This window comes from Aotus nancymaae, unplaced genomic scaffold (genome assembly GCF_030222135.1).
Source record: "Aotus nancymaae isolate 86718 unplaced genomic scaffold, 86718_ANA_hifiasm-v0.15.2.pri h1tg000017l, whole genome shotgun sequence".
Lineage (NCBI taxonomy): Eukaryota > Metazoa > Chordata > Mammalia > Primates > Aotidae > Aotus > Aotus nancymaae.
In genome coordinates, this window is record NW_026988429.1 from 12,130,707 (window position 1) to 12,147,834 (window position 17,128).

Sequence of the window (17,128 nt, forward strand, 5' to 3'; positions counted from 1 at the left end):
TACTCAGGCTTTCGTTCGAGGACAAGACACTTGGTTTAGGCTGGAATCTATAGTTTGATTAGCTTGGAATCGGTATGTGCTATGGTCTGAATGTTTGTGACCCCCAAAATGCATATATTGAAATCTAATCCCCAATATGATGGTGTTTTGAGGTGGTGGCTTTGGGAGGTGATTAGATCATAAAGGTAGAACCTTCATGAGTGAGATTAACATCACAAAAGAGGCCCCAGAGAGCTCCAATGCCCCTCCTATCATGGGAGGACGCAGCAGAAAAACGGCTATCTATGAACCAGGAAGTGGCACCTCACCAGACACTGCACCTTGATCTTGAACTTCGCAGACTCCAGAACAGGGAGAAATACATTTCCGTTGTGTATACACCACCCACTCTATGGTATTTTGCTGTACCAACCCGAACACTTGAAGACAGTGTGTGTGTGTGTGTGAAGGTTTTGAAGGTCACCCCCTTTTCATTCTATCACAATGGAAACTTACGAAGCTCCAGAACAAAATCCCACAGTCAAAAGGTCTTTCGTCCACCATTATTTTAAAGACAGGGTTATAGAATTCAAATGATCAGATCTGTAGTAATTACCATCTTTTAAAAATAATCTTAATTGAGTATATAATGGATGGCCAAATTTTTTTAAAAAACAAATATGCAGCACAATAGAGGTGTATTATCTTGGTTTCCAAATTCCATGTAATAAACTCATGACAACTGCCCGGAACACAAAATACAGAGCCTCTGACTCAGGGACTTCCCCATTAGAGTCTGAAACTCCAACCCACACTTTGATATACCTTGGCAGGTCTCTGAAAATGTAGGGTACACACCTATTTTGTAAACTTCAGCAGTAAGCTGTTTTTCTAAAGTGTACGGATATGTACACAGACATTAAATGGGCTCGTCTGGCTTCTGAAACATTTTTAAATACCATTTAAATCACTAGGACAATTACATATATAAAAAAGCAACTGTTCATTTATTGCTTCAGTTACCTATATTCCATTCCTCTTAGCATAAGACTCCTTTACCCCAGATTCTAACCCAAGAGCTCTTCATTGTATTCAATCTTAGATCATCCACTGCTCATCGTTAAGTTCCACCAAAGATATGAGATCAAATAAAATCAAAACATATTTATTTAATGCCTACAATAGGCAACACTTTGAGATGGAATAATGGAATTCGTTCACTGAAGAGCTTATAACTCAGTTATGGATGTACACTTGAATTACTCATTGCTTTAGGGCTGATCATCAAGTTTCTTCCCACTTCAAATGAGCCAGCCAGATAGGACATCTTGATACATTATGAGTAACAGTCGATGAAAAATGCTTTTTAATTTAACTACTGGTCTTGTTTTTTTTTTTTTTTTTTTTTTTTTTTTTGTGAGACAGAGTCTCACTCTGTTGCCCAGGTTGGAGTGCAGTGGCAGGATCTCCCCTCAGTGCAACATCTGCCTCCTGGGTTCAAGCAATTCTCATGCCTTAGGCTCCTGAGTAGTGGGGATTACAGGCACACACCACCACACCCGGCCAATGCCCAGCCAAATTTTTTTTTTTTTTTGCGAAGGAGTCTCACTCTACCACCCCCAGGCTGGAGTGCAGGGGCGTGATCTTGGCTTTTTGCAACCTCTGCCTCCCAAATTCAAGTGATTCTCTTGCCTCAGACTCCCAAGTAACTGGGACTACAGGCGCCCACTACCACGCCCGGCTAATTTTTATAGTTTTAGTAGAGACAGGGTTTCCCCATGTTGGCCAGGCTGGTCTCGAACTCCTGACCTCGTGATCTGCCCACCTTGGCCTACCAAACTTGGCCTCTGGGATTACAGGCATGAGCCACCGTGCCTGGCCTAATTTTTATATTTTTAGTAGAGACAGGGTTTCACCATGTTGGCCAGGCTGGTCTTGAAGTCCTGGCCTCAAGCAATCTGCCTGCTTCTGTCGCCCAAAGTGCTGGGATTACAGGTGTGAGCCACAGCACAGGGCTTTGACTACTGTTCTTAATCAGCCTTAACTGACCCTCAGTGCATATGCCCTTGTCTTTAGTCAACGGTTGAGGTCATACCACTGTTTGTTTGATAATTTAAGGTGGTATTTCATATGAGGAACCTAACATTTTAACTGAACTCATTGTCATACATGTCAATCTTTTACTGGAACTGATTTTCTTCAATAAGTCAAACATAAGCCACATAACAGAGGATGGAATGAAAACATGCTGCTTCTTTAGAACTTCCAAATTCTTAGTGCACAGCTACTATGAGGTATCAATGGAATAGTTGTTTGTTTTCCGAAATTACATTTTGTAACATTTCCAGCTACACAAAGACTATAACGGCAGCATCTGCCCAGTCTCGGATGACAACCTAACATCAATGCAAAACTTGAGATCTCACTTCTTCCAGACAGACGAAAATCTATATACTTCTCTTCCTTCTTATATGTTTTATTGAACAACTCTCTGGAAAAATCCAGTTTTAAAAAATTGCAACCCAAAGTAAATTTCAGATTTGTTGCACCATATTATGCTAATATGCGATGCTTTTCTTCTCTGTTAAATGGGTTGAAATTTAACATTGGAAATTAATCCAATCTAGTCATTCACATAATGAAAGTTAAACTATATTCAGCAGGCCGGGTGAAGTGGCTCACACCTGTAATCCCAGCACTTTGGGAGGCTGAGGCTGGTGTATCACTTGAGGTCAGGAGTTTGAGACCAGTCTGGCCAACACGGTGAAACCCTGTCTCTACTAAAAATACAACAAATTAGCTGGGTGTGGTGGCATGCACCCGTAGTTCCAGCTACTCAGGGGGCTGAGGCAGGAGAATCACTCACCTAGGAGCAGAGGTTGCAGTGAGCCAAGATCACACCACTGCACTCCAGCCTGGGTGACAGAGACTATCTCAAAACAAAAACAAAAACAAAACAAACAAAAAACTATGTGAGAAACATAATTTTTAGTCAATAGAACTTGTGTGTGTGGTTTAATGAATAGTCTTCCTTCCTAATTTATTTGGTTTTATATTGACTGTTGGTTGTAGGCAAGGATTACCCCAACCCAGATAAATATGCTGCTTCACAAATACAAATCCATGCATAAAATGACCTTGGAAACTGGAAAAGGAGAAAATATAGAGCCGAAAGCTTGGACCAGGTGTTTCGCCTTCCAGGGGAAGGGGCAGGAAGTAAGATGTGTTTTCAGGTGCTCTCTGATGCACTAGAATCTGCTACCCACTAGTCTGAGAGCTGAGTGTGCATCATCTGGGTACCTTGTATGAAAAGTTGGTATCTGGAAAAAGGGCACTTGTCCCATTGGCAGCAAACATAGGGTCCTTTGAGGGAAGTATTTTGTTACCATGTGTGTATGAAGGAAAGGGCCCATTGTCCCACAGTTCTTGCTTGGTATACACAAATGTACTAGTGTACTAAAAAAGCTCACTTCATTCTAAGGGAAATTCTGTTGAATCATGGGATTATTCTTCGTCAGTGGACTTACTAAAGTGTCCTAAAGAAAGGATGAAAAAATAGCTCACACTTGAATGCTGTAAACCTGATGAGGAGAATATGTCACCATTGCTTAATCTTCCTACAATGCTGGCCTAAAAGCTTCTCTTGAGACAGTAAAAGGGCAAATTCTACAATCCCTTTTATATCTAACGAGGTCCCAAAGTGATAGGGTTAGAATGTAGCCAAAACAAAGTGATCCTTGGTTTTAGAAATCTTTAACAGGCTGGACATGGTGGCTCACACCTGTAACTCCAGCACTTTGGAGGCTGAGCCAGGAGGATTACTTGAGTCTAGGAGTTCAAGACCAACCTGAGTAACATAGTGAGAACCCTATCTCTACAAAATATTAAAAACTAGCTGGGTGTGGTGGTGCACACCTGTAACTTTAGCTACACAGGAGGCTGTGGTGGGAGGATCACTTAAGCCTAGGAGGCAGAGGCTGCAGTGAGCCAAGATTATACCACTGCACTCCAGCTTTGGGAATAGAGTGGGAGCCTATCTTTAAAAAACTTGTAATCTTTAATAACCTAGACTGCAGTGTGACCATGACTTTTTTTCCCTATTATAACTAAGGCCTTATCTGCTATGCAAATCACTGGTAACCAAGAGGTCATCATTCACTAAAGAAACAGTCCAGGCAATAGACAGGTTTGACAAGTGATTTCATACTGAGTCCAACAACTGATGAGCACCCCATAGTTTATGGAAATAGTCACTGCCAGTACCTTACAGACATGTTCTTGGAGGGATGAAGACAGCAAGGGAACACCTACAACACATGAAGTTGTTGATAAGATCCAGTTAGCTTTTTTCCATAGAGAAGAAAAAAGAATGAAAAAGAAATGAACACTGACTACCAGACATAGAAAATTACCTTAAAAGACCAAATCTAAGAATTACTGGTGTTAAAGAAAAAGCTGAGCAAGAGCAAAGAGTAGAAAACGTATTCAAAAAAAACAATAATAGAAAACTTTCCAAAACTTGAGAAAGAGATAAATATTCAGGTACAGGAAAGTCAGAGACCACCAAACAGATTCAAACCAAATAAGTCTACCCTGAGGCATATAATGATCAAACTGTCAAATGTTAAGGACAAAGAAAGCATCCAAAAAGCAGCAAGAGAAAAGAATTACATATAAAGTAGCACCAATTTGGCAAGATTTCTCAACAGAAACCATACTTCTCAATAGCCATGGAAGAACAGGAAGACATTTTCAAAGTACAGAAAAAAAGAAAATCTGCCATCCAAAAATATTGTGTTCAGCAAAGCTATCCTGCTATCCCTCAAATATGAAAGAGAGATAAAAGCCTTTCCCAGACCAAAAAAAAAAAAAAAAAAGTGGAGAGAATTCACCACCACCATACTCACCTTACAAGAAATGCCAAAGGGAGCTCTTCAATCTAAAAGAAAAATATTTTGGCTGCAAGTGGTGGTTCATGCCTATAATCCCAGCATTTTGGGAGGCCAAGGTGAGAGGATTGCTTGAGCTCAGGAGTTCAAGGCCAGCCTGTGCAGCATGGCAAGACACTGTCTCTACAAAAAACAATTTGCTGGGCACAACAGTGCCTGTAGTCCCAGCTACTTGGGAGGCTGAGGCAGGAGGATCACTTGAGCCCAAGCATTCGAGCCTGCAGTGAGCTATTATAGTGCACCACTGCACTCCAGCCTGGACAACAGAGCTAAACCCTTTCTCAAAAAAAAAAAAAGGAAAAGAAAAGATAAAACCCACTAATGCGCAAAAAGAAAATATTTAAAGGTTTAAAACCCACTGGTAAAATTAAATACATGGACAAGCCCAGTATTACTTTAATATTGTAATTATGGTATATAATCCACATCATAAGTATAGTATATAAATCTATCTATCTAGTATAAAGCCCCAAATACAAATCAATCAAAAACAATGATAGTTATAGCAATCTGTTAAGAGATAGGGAATATAAAGATACATAAATTAAGATAACATAAAGCCAAAACGTGGGGAGAATGAAGTTAAAGTGTAGAGTTTTTTTTTCATTATATAAGACAGGGTTTCACCATGTCGGTCAGGCTGGTCTTGAAATGCCAAACTCAGGTGATCCACCTGCCTTGGCAGCCCAGGAGATTTTTTTGATTTTGTTTTTGTTTTTATATTTTTCTTTGTTTCTAGTATTTTCTGTGTGATCTAAGTTACTATCTCTTTAAAATAACTAGCTATATCCATAAGATCTTTTTTGTAAGCCCAATGGTAACCACAATGCAAAAACCTATAATAGATTCACTAAAAATAAAAAGCAGTGCATTAACACATACTATCAGAGAAAATCACTTAACCACAAAGGAAGACAGTAAGAAAGGAAGAGAGGAGTTACAAAACAGCCAGAAAACAAGCGACAAAACGGCCAGAAAACAAGCGACGAAATGGCAGTAGTAAGTACTTACCTATCAACAAAAACACTGAATTTAAATGGACTAAATTCTCCAATTAAAAGACATAGAATGGCTGAATGGATAAAGAAATAAGAACTGACTATATGCTGCCTACAAGAAAACCATTTCACTTCTAACATGAAGGTATAGAAGAAGATATTCTATGTAATTGGAAACCAAAAAAAACAGCAGGAGTCAGTAGCTTTACTTATATCAGGTAAAACAGACTACAGATCAAAGACTGTAAAAAGAGACAAAGAGGCAATTCAGTGAGAGGAAATAAGTTTAAATATCTATGTACCCAAAGAAAATAAGTGTAAATACCTATGTATCTGACAACAGAGCTCCCAAGTATATAATGCAAACATGAATAGATCTAAAGGGAGAGAGAGACTGCAATACAATAATAGTACGAGACTTCAACACTCTACTGCCAGTAATGGACAGGTCATCCAGACAGAAAATCAAGACACATTGGAGATAAACTACACACTAGACCAAATTAGGCCTAACTGACACAGAACATTTCACCCAACTGCTGCAGAATACACATTTTCTTCATCAGCACATGGAACATTCTCCAAAACAGACTGCATGTTAGGCCACAAAACAAGTCTCAACAAATGCAAAAAAGTACAAATCATATCAAGTATATTTTCTGACCACAATGGAATAAAACTAGAAATCAATAACAAGAGGAGCGTTGGGAAATACACAAACACATAGAAATTAACACACTCCTGAATGACTTAGGGTCAATGAGGAAATTAAGAACATTTTTAAATTTCTGGAAACAAATGAAAATGGAAAATGACATACCAAAATGTGTAGAATACAACAAAAACAGTACTAAGAGGGAATTTTACAGCAATAAATGCCTGTACCAAAAAAGACTTCAAATAAACAACCTAATGATATACCTCAAGAAACTAGAAAAGTAAGAACAAACTGAACTCAAAATTAGAAAAAAAGATATAATAAAGTTCAGAGCAGAAATAAATGGAGACTAAAAAATATAGAAAATCAATGAAATGAAAAAATATTTTTGCAGATATTAACAAAATTGACAAAACTTTAGCTAAATTAACTAAGAAAAGAGAGAAGACTCAAATAAATAAAATTATAAATGAAACAGAAGACATAATAACTGACACCACAGACATACAAGAATCATTAGAGGCTACTATGAATAACTACATGCTAACAAGTTGCAAAACCTAGAAGAAATGGGTAAATTCCTGGACACATACAACCTACCAAGATTGAAACCATGAAGAAATAGAAAATTTCAACAAACCAATAATGAATAATGAGATTGAAGTCATAATAAAATGTCTTCCATTAAAGAAAAGTCTAGGACCTGATGGCTTTATTGCTTAATTCTACCAAACATTTAAAGAAAAATGATGACCAATACAAATGCTTCATAAGAATTGAAGAGAAGGAAATATTTCCTAACTCATTCTATAAGGCTTGCATTACCCTGATACCAAGCCAAAGACACAACCAAAAAAGAAAACTATAGGCCCATAATCACTGATGAACATAGATGCAAAAATCCTCAACAAAATACTAGCAAATGGAATTCAGCAACACATTAAAAAGATAATTCATCATGATCAAGTAGGATTCATCCTAGGGATGCAAGGATGGTTCAACATACAAATCAATAAACACAATATATCACATTAAGAGAAGCAAGAACAAGAACAAATTATTTCAATAGCTGCTGAAAAAGCATTCAATAAAATTAAACATGACTTTATGATTTAAAAAGACCCTTCAACAAACTAGGTATAGAAGAAACATACTTCAAAATAATAAAGACTATGTATGAAAAGCTCAGCTGATATCATACTGATAGGGAAAAACTGAGAGCCTTTTCTTTAAAATCTGGAACCAGACAAGATGGCCACTTTCACTATTATTCAACATACTACGGGAAGTTTCAAGGCAATAAGGCAAGATAAAGAAATAAAGGGCATCTAAATTGGAAAGAAAGAAATTTAAATTAACTTTGTTGGTAGAAGACATGATATTACACTTAGGAAAACCTAAAGACTCCACTAAACAACTGTTGAAACTGCTAAGTGAATTCAGTAAAGGTTCAGCATACAAAATCAACATACAAAAATCAATAGCATTTACATCTGCCAAGAGCAAACAATCTGAAAAAGAAATCAAGAAATCAATTTTATTTACAATAGCTACAAAGAATACAAAATATCTAGGAATCAATTTAACCAAAGATGTGAAAGATCTATATAAGGACAACTATTAAAAACTGATGTAAGAAACTGAAGAGAGCACCAAAAAATGGAAAGATGTTCCATGCTCATGGACCCAATGACATTCTTCACAGAAATAGAAAAAATAATTTCAAAATTTACATGGAACCACAAAAGACCCCAAATACCCAAAGCAATCATAAGCAAAAAGAACAAAGCTAGAGGCATCACACTACCTGACTTGAAAATATACTACAAAGTTATAGCAACCAAAACATCATGGTCCTGGCATAAAAAGACATATAGACCAATGAAACAGAATAGAGAACCCAGGCCCAGATATAAATACATGCATTTATAGCCAACTCAGTTTTGACAAAGGCACCAGGAACTACAGCGGGGAAAGGAGAGAGTCTCTTCAATAAATGGTGCTGGGAAAACTGGATAATTACATGCAGAAGAATAAAACTAAACCCCTGTCTCTCACCATATACAAAAACCAAAGCAAACTGATTAAAGATTTAAATCTAAGACCTAAAACTATGAAACTACATTAAAACATTAGGGAAACACTCCAGGACATTTGTCTGGGCAAAAATGTTTTGTGTAAGACCTCAAAAGCATAGGCAACCAAATAAAAAATAGACAAATGAAATTACAATGGAATTATCATTACATTACAATGGAATTATCAAGCTAAAAAGATTCTGTGCAGCTAAGGAAACAATCAACAAGGGACAATCCACAGAATGAGAGAAGATATTTGAGAATTATCCATCTGATGAGGGGTTAATAACCAAACTATATAAGGAGTTCAAACAACTCAAAAGCAAAAAACAATCTGATTTTAAAATGGGCAAAAGATCTGAAAAGGCATTCTCAAAAAAAAAAAAAAAGAGGCTGGGTGCGGTGACTCACGCCTATAATCCCAGCACTTTGGGAGGCCGAGACGGGTGGATCACCAGGTCAAGAGATCGAGACCATCCTGGTCAACATGGTGAAACCCCATCTCTACTAAAAATACAAAAAATTAGCTGGGCATAGTGGCACGTGCCTGTAATCCCAGCTACTGAGGAAGCTGAGGCAGGAGAATTGCCTGAACCCAGGAGGTGGAGGTTGCGGTGAGCCGAGATCGTGCCATTGCACTCCAGCCTGGGTAACAAGAGCGAAACTCCGTCTCAAAAAAAAAAAAAAAAAAAAAAAGACATAGAGGGACAAGAGGTATATGATAAAATGCTTAATATTACTAATAATCAGAGAATACAGATCAACAATATAATCTCACCCCAGTTAAAATTGCTTTTATAAGAAAGACAGGGAATAATAAATGCTGGCAAGGATGTAGAGAAAGGGAACCCTTGTGCATTGTTGGTGGGAACATAAATTAGTACAACCACTATGGAGTATTGTATAGAAGTTCCTCAAAAAACTAAAAATAGAATTACCATTTGATCCAGCCATTCCACTACTGGTTATATATCTGTATTAATCTGTTTTCATGCTGCTGATAAAGACATACCCATGACTGGGAACAAAAAGAGGTTTAATTGGTCTTGTAGCTTCACATGGCTGGGGAGGCCTCAGAATCATGGTGGGAGGCAAAAGGCACTTACATGGCTGTAGCAAGAGAAAACGAGGATGTAAAAGCAGAAACCCCTGATAAAACCATCAGATCTTGTGAGATTTCTTCACTACCATGGGAATAGTATGAGGGAAACTTTCCCCATAATTCAAATTATCTCCCACAGGGCCCGCCCACAATACATGAGAATTAGAGGAGTACAAGTTGAGATTTGGGTGGGACACAGAGCCAACCATATCAATATCCAAAATATAAGAATCAACATGTTGAAGAGATGTCCACACTCCCGTGTTTATTGCAGCACTATTCACATAGCCAAAATATGAAATCAACCTAAGTGCCCATCAGTGGCTGACTGGATAACGAAAATGTGGTGTATATATGCAATGGAGTATTATTCCACCATAAAAAGTTGAAACCTTGTTATTTGCAGCAAGATAGATGGAACTGGAGGTGATGTCAAGTGAAATAAACCAAACACAGAAAGACAAATATCACACGTTCTCAATCCTATGTGGGAGCTAACAAAGTGGATCTCGTGAAGATAGAGAGTAGATTGGTGGTTACCAGGGGCCAAAAAGGGTAGGGAGAAATGAAGAGAGGTTGATTGATGGGTACAAATATACAGTTTGATAGAAGAAGACCTAGTATTTGATAGGTCAGTAGAATGCCTATAGTTTACGATAATTTACTGTGTATTTCAAAATCACTAGAATTAAAATGTTTCTACCATAAAGACAAATATTTAATGTGACAGATATCCCAATTACACAGATTTGTTCCTTATAATTTCATGAATGTATTAAATTATCACAGGGACCCTCAAAATATGTACATCATTATGTATCAATCAAAAATTAAAATAATGAAAAAAATCCCTAAAACGGAAATTATCTGCAGCTCAAAGTTCTAGAAGTATGTTAAAATACAGAACATGTGTAAGTCTTCCTAAGTTGTCTCAGAGCCAGTGATTTCATTTATGTCGGAGGGTGTGCATGCAGGTCTAGCATGCAATACAAAGCTGTTAGGCGTGACAGTGAATTCTCAGTTACTGGAGCTCAAACTTAGAACACCCAGAGGCACCTAGCGAAGGTCTGTTTTCAGAAGAGTGTGTGGGGGGTTGGGGGTTAATGGGGTGCAGCTCTGAAGTGAAAATGAAACTTCCAACAAATGAATGCCGAGTGTTAAAAGTTCTTGAGAATGACCTACAGCCAACTCTTGTTGGCTGGTGGACTTCATAAAAGGTCTACAAAAATACGCCTTTTTAGGATTCCTACTTACCGCCTGAGTAAGTAAAAGTTGAGAGCCACGAGCAAAGCAACCCAAGGATGCAAGAAGGGTCTTGAGGGGAGAAGGGGTGGGGCCGGGAGCGGGTCTGAGAGTTGCTACAAGCTGACCAAGTGCAAGCTTTGAGCACCACACATCCCAGCAGCCTTGAGAAGCAGGTGAGCAAGTCTCCTCACACCAGCAAGGCGTTGCTCACAGCATTAAGAATGTTGCCTGAGGAACATTCTTAGGAAGTTCGGGCTTCTCCAATTAGACCCTGAGGGATGCCGGGGTGGGGCTGTGTGGTGTAAGCCCAGCCCCACCTGAGGCACAAGGGAGCTGTGGACCATCTTCCAGAGTCTCACTTTTCGAAACTGTCATTTGATGGGTGATAATCTTAAAACATTTTCTCTTAAGCCGTAGCTTGTAGAGTAGAAAGTAAAATTCATACAAAAATATTTGTAAAGACACAAAACCAGAAAAATACAACTTTTGCTCTGCTGGCCACTCTGAGCAGGATCCCAGATCCCTGGAGATTGAAGGGACTCTGCTTTGAATGCTGTGACCTGACTCCTGGCCCTGCATATGCCGAGGAGGAGGGAGATGGGAAGATGCTGGAATGGGCTGGGGGTCCAGGTTGCACTGGGGCTGCACAAGCATTTGCAGGAAGGGAGAGTGGAGGGAGGTAGCATTAGTGACAACAGCAGCCACAGAGTGGAGAACAGCGATGAAGGCAGCCGAGTCTGGGGCAGGCTGGGAACAGAGTAGCAGCAGATCTTCTGATCAGAGGCTAGAGCTGTTAAGACAGAAGCTAGGGCCAGCCTTTCCTTGGGGAGGAAGCCACCGACACCCAGCATCTCTCCAGAAGGGTTCACAGTTGTCTGGGCTCAAGCAGCTTGCATGACAAGGGACCTTAATTCTCTGTCCCTCACTACTGGGATCCACAGAGAGATCTCCACCCAGCAGCAGCATCCAAGAAGGACATTTTGGGTAGACTCACAGACATAAGCACTCAAATTAACCAGACTACAAGAGCTCCTCAAAAGTTTTTATTCTTTTTTCTTTTTAAACTGACACATTGCCTGGTATACACTGCCAGGTAGCATTCAAAAAACATTCTTTTTTTTTTTTTAAATATGCAATTTATAATACTGGGAGGATTTTATTTCAGTGTTTCCCAAAACGTGATTATTCCTGGGAAGGGTGTACTCTCCCATGACTCTGTATAACAAAGGTTTTGTTCTGCTTTTTAAAGCCACCTCAGACAGACACTGGAACATGTTAGATCTAACACTTAAGTGCTTTGAAAGGGCAGTAAAAAAGAAAACCCAAGAAATTCAAGAGTTGTCATAATTGCTTGGAAGACTGTGGTTTCTACAGCCCAGGGCGGCTTCACAGTTGTCAGAGGACACGGATTCCATGTCCCTCCCCGACCAGGGGCTTCCAGGACAGCTTCCATGGTTGGTTCTCGAGTCTTTCTGCAGAGGGCAGACCAACAGAGAGGGCTGTGACCTCCTCCGACCAGCCCAGGCCTCACACTGCTGTGTCGCGGACCCCGTATCAGCAGCATAGCTACGGAACATGTCATCCCGAAAGTGGATCCTCCGTGGGTCACACCAAGCAGCACAGCCACAGCAGGGAACCAGAATGAGGCTCAAGGCCATCATCAAAAGAGTGACCTACCCTCTCCTTCCAATTAGTTACCTGCATTCAATGTGCAGTATAAACGAACGTAATTTTTACAAATTAAATTACTTTCTTAAAAATCAGCACATCGTTATAAACAATTCTCTTTGAGAAGTCTTTCCAATTCAATTCTTAAAATTTCACATACAAAATGCTGTGCAAAAACAAACACTGACCTCAAATAAATAGGAAAAAAAAAACTGGGAAGAGCTAAAATCTTTTTGTGTTTTTAAATTAAAAGTTAAAAACACCAGCTGCACTTCAAAGTATTTGCAGGATGAAATACATCAAGAAGGCTATTAAAAACAGCCCTCAGAGTTCAGAGTTGCATTTTCAACTGAGGTTTTGTGTGTTCAGAATTCACAATGGATGCCTCCGCTGAGATCTTTCACCACTCCCTCTTTGACCAGCTTTAACAGGAACTTGGTTTCCGTTGTCACATTATGCATGGTCTGAAAGTTCATGGCAGCCATGCACTGATTGTCAAAGTAGTGCAAAGGTGTTCTGGGTTGACTGAGGTCATATCCAAAACCTGCCAAACTGACTTCATCGCACAGATGTGTGGCTAAGACGACAGCAATGACACCAATTGTGGGGACGTTCTGAGAAAGGGAAAAGATCAAAAAGCAAAAAAAAAAAAAAGTTTTAGCACAATTCACCATTTTGCCAATATTACAGATGCTATCAGAGTCATGAAAGCTACACTGGGGACTGCAATGTCTACATCACATAATTTTATACATCAGCAACTTTAGAGTCCAAGTCCCCCATTCAAGTCAGGAATCTCGACTCTAAAACATGGTCTGTGATATTCACACACTTTCAAGGGCAGTCTAACAATTCTTACACAAAGTTAAAAGGTATACTTTCTAAAATGTCTACCCCACTGGTCCTATATGTGATGCCCAGAATCATTAAGGAAAAAAAAAAAAAAAAAAGCCTACTTCCCACTTCCCAGTGACAAATGTCTATGAGGTCTGCTCTGGGATAGGCGGCCACAGGACCTTTTACAGTCCTTCCCAGGGCATGGTTTCTGGAGCCCATCCCTTCCTGAGAACAGAGGATTCTCAGTTCTCACTGCAGAAGACTGCATTCACACCACCTGCAGCTATAGCCCACCTTAAGGGCCCCATTAGCTTTGCTGGCAAATAGCACTTCCAGGCCATTTCCCCATGTAGAGCTGCTAAGCCAGTTTCTTCCCACCATCTGTTTGGGCAAGTAAATTTTTTTGTTTTTGAGACAGGGTCAGTCTTGCTCTGTCACCCAGGTTGGGGTGCAGTGGTGTAGTAACAGCTCACTGCAGCCTCGACCTTCCCAAGCTCAAGTGATCCTCCCACCTCAGCCTCCTGAGTAGCTGGGACTACAGGCATGCACCACCATGGCCTGGCTAATTTTTGTATTTTTTGTAGAGATAAGGTTTCACCATGTTGCCCAGGCTGGTGTCAAACTAGATTACAGGCATGAGCCACCATGCCCAGCTGCAAGTAAATTTTTGTCCTGAATAAAACACTTTCACATTTGTTCCTTTAAAAATGTATCCTACTGACTGGCCTAGAATGCCCAATGTCTAAACCTTTCTAGATTCTGATGTGTCCCCACTCCCTCCTCATGTCTGGCATCTTGTCATGCCTCCTGGAACGTGCAAATCTGGCATTGTGCTTTCTGGATCTCCATGCCAGTCTTGGGTAAAGACAGTACACAGGACAGGGAGGAATACAGGAGGCCCTGCAGCTCACTAGGCCTCCTCGACAGCTGACACCAATCTACTAATACTCTGTATTAGCATCCTTTTGCTTTTCATGTGCAAACGTGGCTCCCTTTTCATTCATCTTAGTTGAGCTTATAGCTGCCATAAATATAACTCTCTTTTTTTGTAAATGGGAACAACAGTGGACCCTCAGAATTCACCAATTCAGGTGGGATTAGGAACATCTACTGAAGCCATCATTTGTTAAAATCTGCCTCCTGCTCCTTGGTACCTCTCAAAGCCAACCTCATTTGTTAAAAAGAAACTCAACATCCATTCTGCAAGCTTGGAAATAGAAACCAAGAGAAATTAACACAAAGGACACTTTACTCCTGTTTAGCCAGGGCTCTAGGCATTGCTCTGTCTTCTCCAACCCTGTACCCCCAGTGACCAGCTTGGCACACAGGGAATACTCAGTGTTTGTGGAAGGAATGTGTTAATTCAACTGTCCATTGGGTTGATATATGGAGAGAACTAAAAAACAATGAAAAACTCCCCAAAGCATGTTATCTCTATAGCATGCCCTCTGAGAGCACACCGCCTATTGCTCAACAGGCTTCTTCATCTCCTGAAAGGACATATACATGAGTTCTGACACTGCAATTTTAGATCAGAAGTCCTCTTTTAAGTTACTGTTTTTATCCAAAAGAAAAACGTCGTTTTATCAATTATAAAAATAGGCGAACATTGAGTTCAACTAATAGACAGATTATAAAACAGAAAGCAGAAGCCTTCTACAGACTTCCCCTCTGAAGAAGGGCATTCTTCACAGGTTGGTGTCTTTTTCCAGGCTTTTACACTAAACACATACGTTTATTTTTCAAATGTTCTATATCTCGATTTTCTCCTTAATATACAGTGGAGGTGTTTTCCTATCACAATATTGAATTGACTTTATAATAATTTGTTTAAACAATCCCATAATGATGAACACTTGGCTATTGTTAGTACTCTGCTGTTAATGCTATAGTATATATCCTAGAATATCCATCTTTGCAAATTTCTCTAATTTCCTTGTAATAACATTTTTAGTGTAAAACTGGTGGGCCAGGGGTTATTCATATTTAAAATGGTTTAATATTGCCAAAATAGCCTCCAGGAAAAGTGCCAACTGATCATTCTACACATTCCCGCCAAACAAGGATATTATCAAACTTTTAAGTCTTTGCTAAGAAAGTGGGCAAAAATGCTACTGTGGCTCTAATTTGCTTTTATTTGATTATTGGTAAAGCTGAACATTTTTCCATGTATTCTTTGGCTATTTTAATTCTTTTGTGAAATATCTATTCCTATTCTTTGCCCATTTTCTACTGGTTCATATTTTTCTTTTTGATTTAATAAGAGCTCTTTGTATTCTGAGAGTGTTTACTCTCGTTGTATATGTGATAATTTCCACACACGTCTTAAGTTTTAAAGACACAGGTTAAGTTATTCAGATCAAGAAGCCGCAAGTAATAAAGGCATGTGCACCCCCGCTCCACCTGGTGGCAGCACTTGCTAATTGCAGGTAAAGAATCTTTACTGCAATAAATAGCTTAGCGCACAAAGTTCCCAAATTAGGCTGCAAAATAAAAATCGTCCAGGGAATTTAGAAAATCTTAAAATACAAACCAATTAAATCAGAATGCCTAAGATGAGACCCAGGCATTAACTGAAAAACACTGTTCTTGAGGATTTACTTTTATAACTATCACCTACAAAGTGATGATAAAAATCAATTCTCACCAGAGTGGCCCACAGAGTGAAAATGTAAATATGACTTTTCTCTGAGACACAAATTTTTTTAATTAAAAAAAATTAAAAAATAAAATGTAAATAACTTTTCAGATCACAAAAGTGCCTTTCAGTGTCCTGCAGTTATATGGAGTCTTGGAGTAAGAATATCTTAAATAGTATCTCCGTGATGTTAAGTGTTAATGTGGTGCCTACATTAAAGAGAAGAGTCACTGGAGAGAAGGCCAATTAAACAATGAGGAGCCCTGCAGCCAAGTGCACAGTGGTAAACACACACGGAGCATCTAATCGAAGGCTGGGTTTCTCCACTGGAGATGCTTTTGGGTATATGGTTGAGCCAAAGTGAAATTTGTAAACATTGCCCCTCAAACAGAGAACAATTAATTTTGAGTAGCAACAAAAATACCTTATCTCGGCCCCAGAACCTTGACTGAGGCTCTGAGTACTGAAGGATGTCAAAGGCAGTCTCTTTGATGATAACCGGATTCAAAATCCTGAAATGTTTTGGCTGTAGTGGGATTTTTTCTGCCACCTGCTTCCAAAAGAAAAGTCGCACCCAAAATGGCTAAGGAAAGCAAGCAAGTAGTCGTTAGTCACCCTTCCGGGGTAGGGGAGAAAGCATTCCCATTCATGAGGCCAAAGCCATGGGCATGACCCCACGTGGCCCTGTGCACTGCCTTCTGCAGCAACCTACTACTGTAGATTGCAAAATCTATGCAAATCCAGCACTTCAACTCAAAAAAGTAACTCTAAAATAGCCACTTCCCAAAGGTGGCCCTGGACAAAGAGAGGAACAGTAGAACCAGCTTGTATTTGTTTGAGGTAGACATTCCTCAATGGCTCTAAAGCTACCATTTTGTCCAGGGAAGCCCAAGCAAATAGGTCCAATTTAAGGCTATTAAGTGCTGTGACTGCCCTCACCTTGCATCCTCTCCCACTTACTCTATTTCCTAGTTCC

General features: G+C 39.5%; 1 protein-coding gene across 5 annotated transcripts in view; it reads right to left on the minus strand.

Moving 5' to 3' along the window:
• Positions 1–12,039: 12,039 nt before the first annotated feature.
• The window catches only part of ST3GAL5 (ST3 beta-galactoside alpha-2,3-sialyltransferase 5), a 49,625-nt gene continuing 44,536 nt past the window's right edge, over positions 12,040–17,128 (minus strand). For 3 of the 5 annotated variants that reach the window (XM_012472961.3, XM_064377962.1, XM_012472963.3), the window contains exons 6-7: positions 16,577–16,735; positions 12,040–13,291 (exon numbers count right to left, since the gene is read on the minus strand). In XM_012472961.3, coding sequence (XP_012328384.2) covers positions 13,043–13,291; positions 16,577–16,735 — 408 coding nt within the window. In that variant the 3' untranslated portion in view covers positions 12,040–13,042. The remainder of the gene's footprint in view (positions 13,292–16,576; positions 16,736–17,128) is intronic. The other 2 variants (XM_012472962.3, XM_012472964.3) reach the window with 2 other exon arrangements.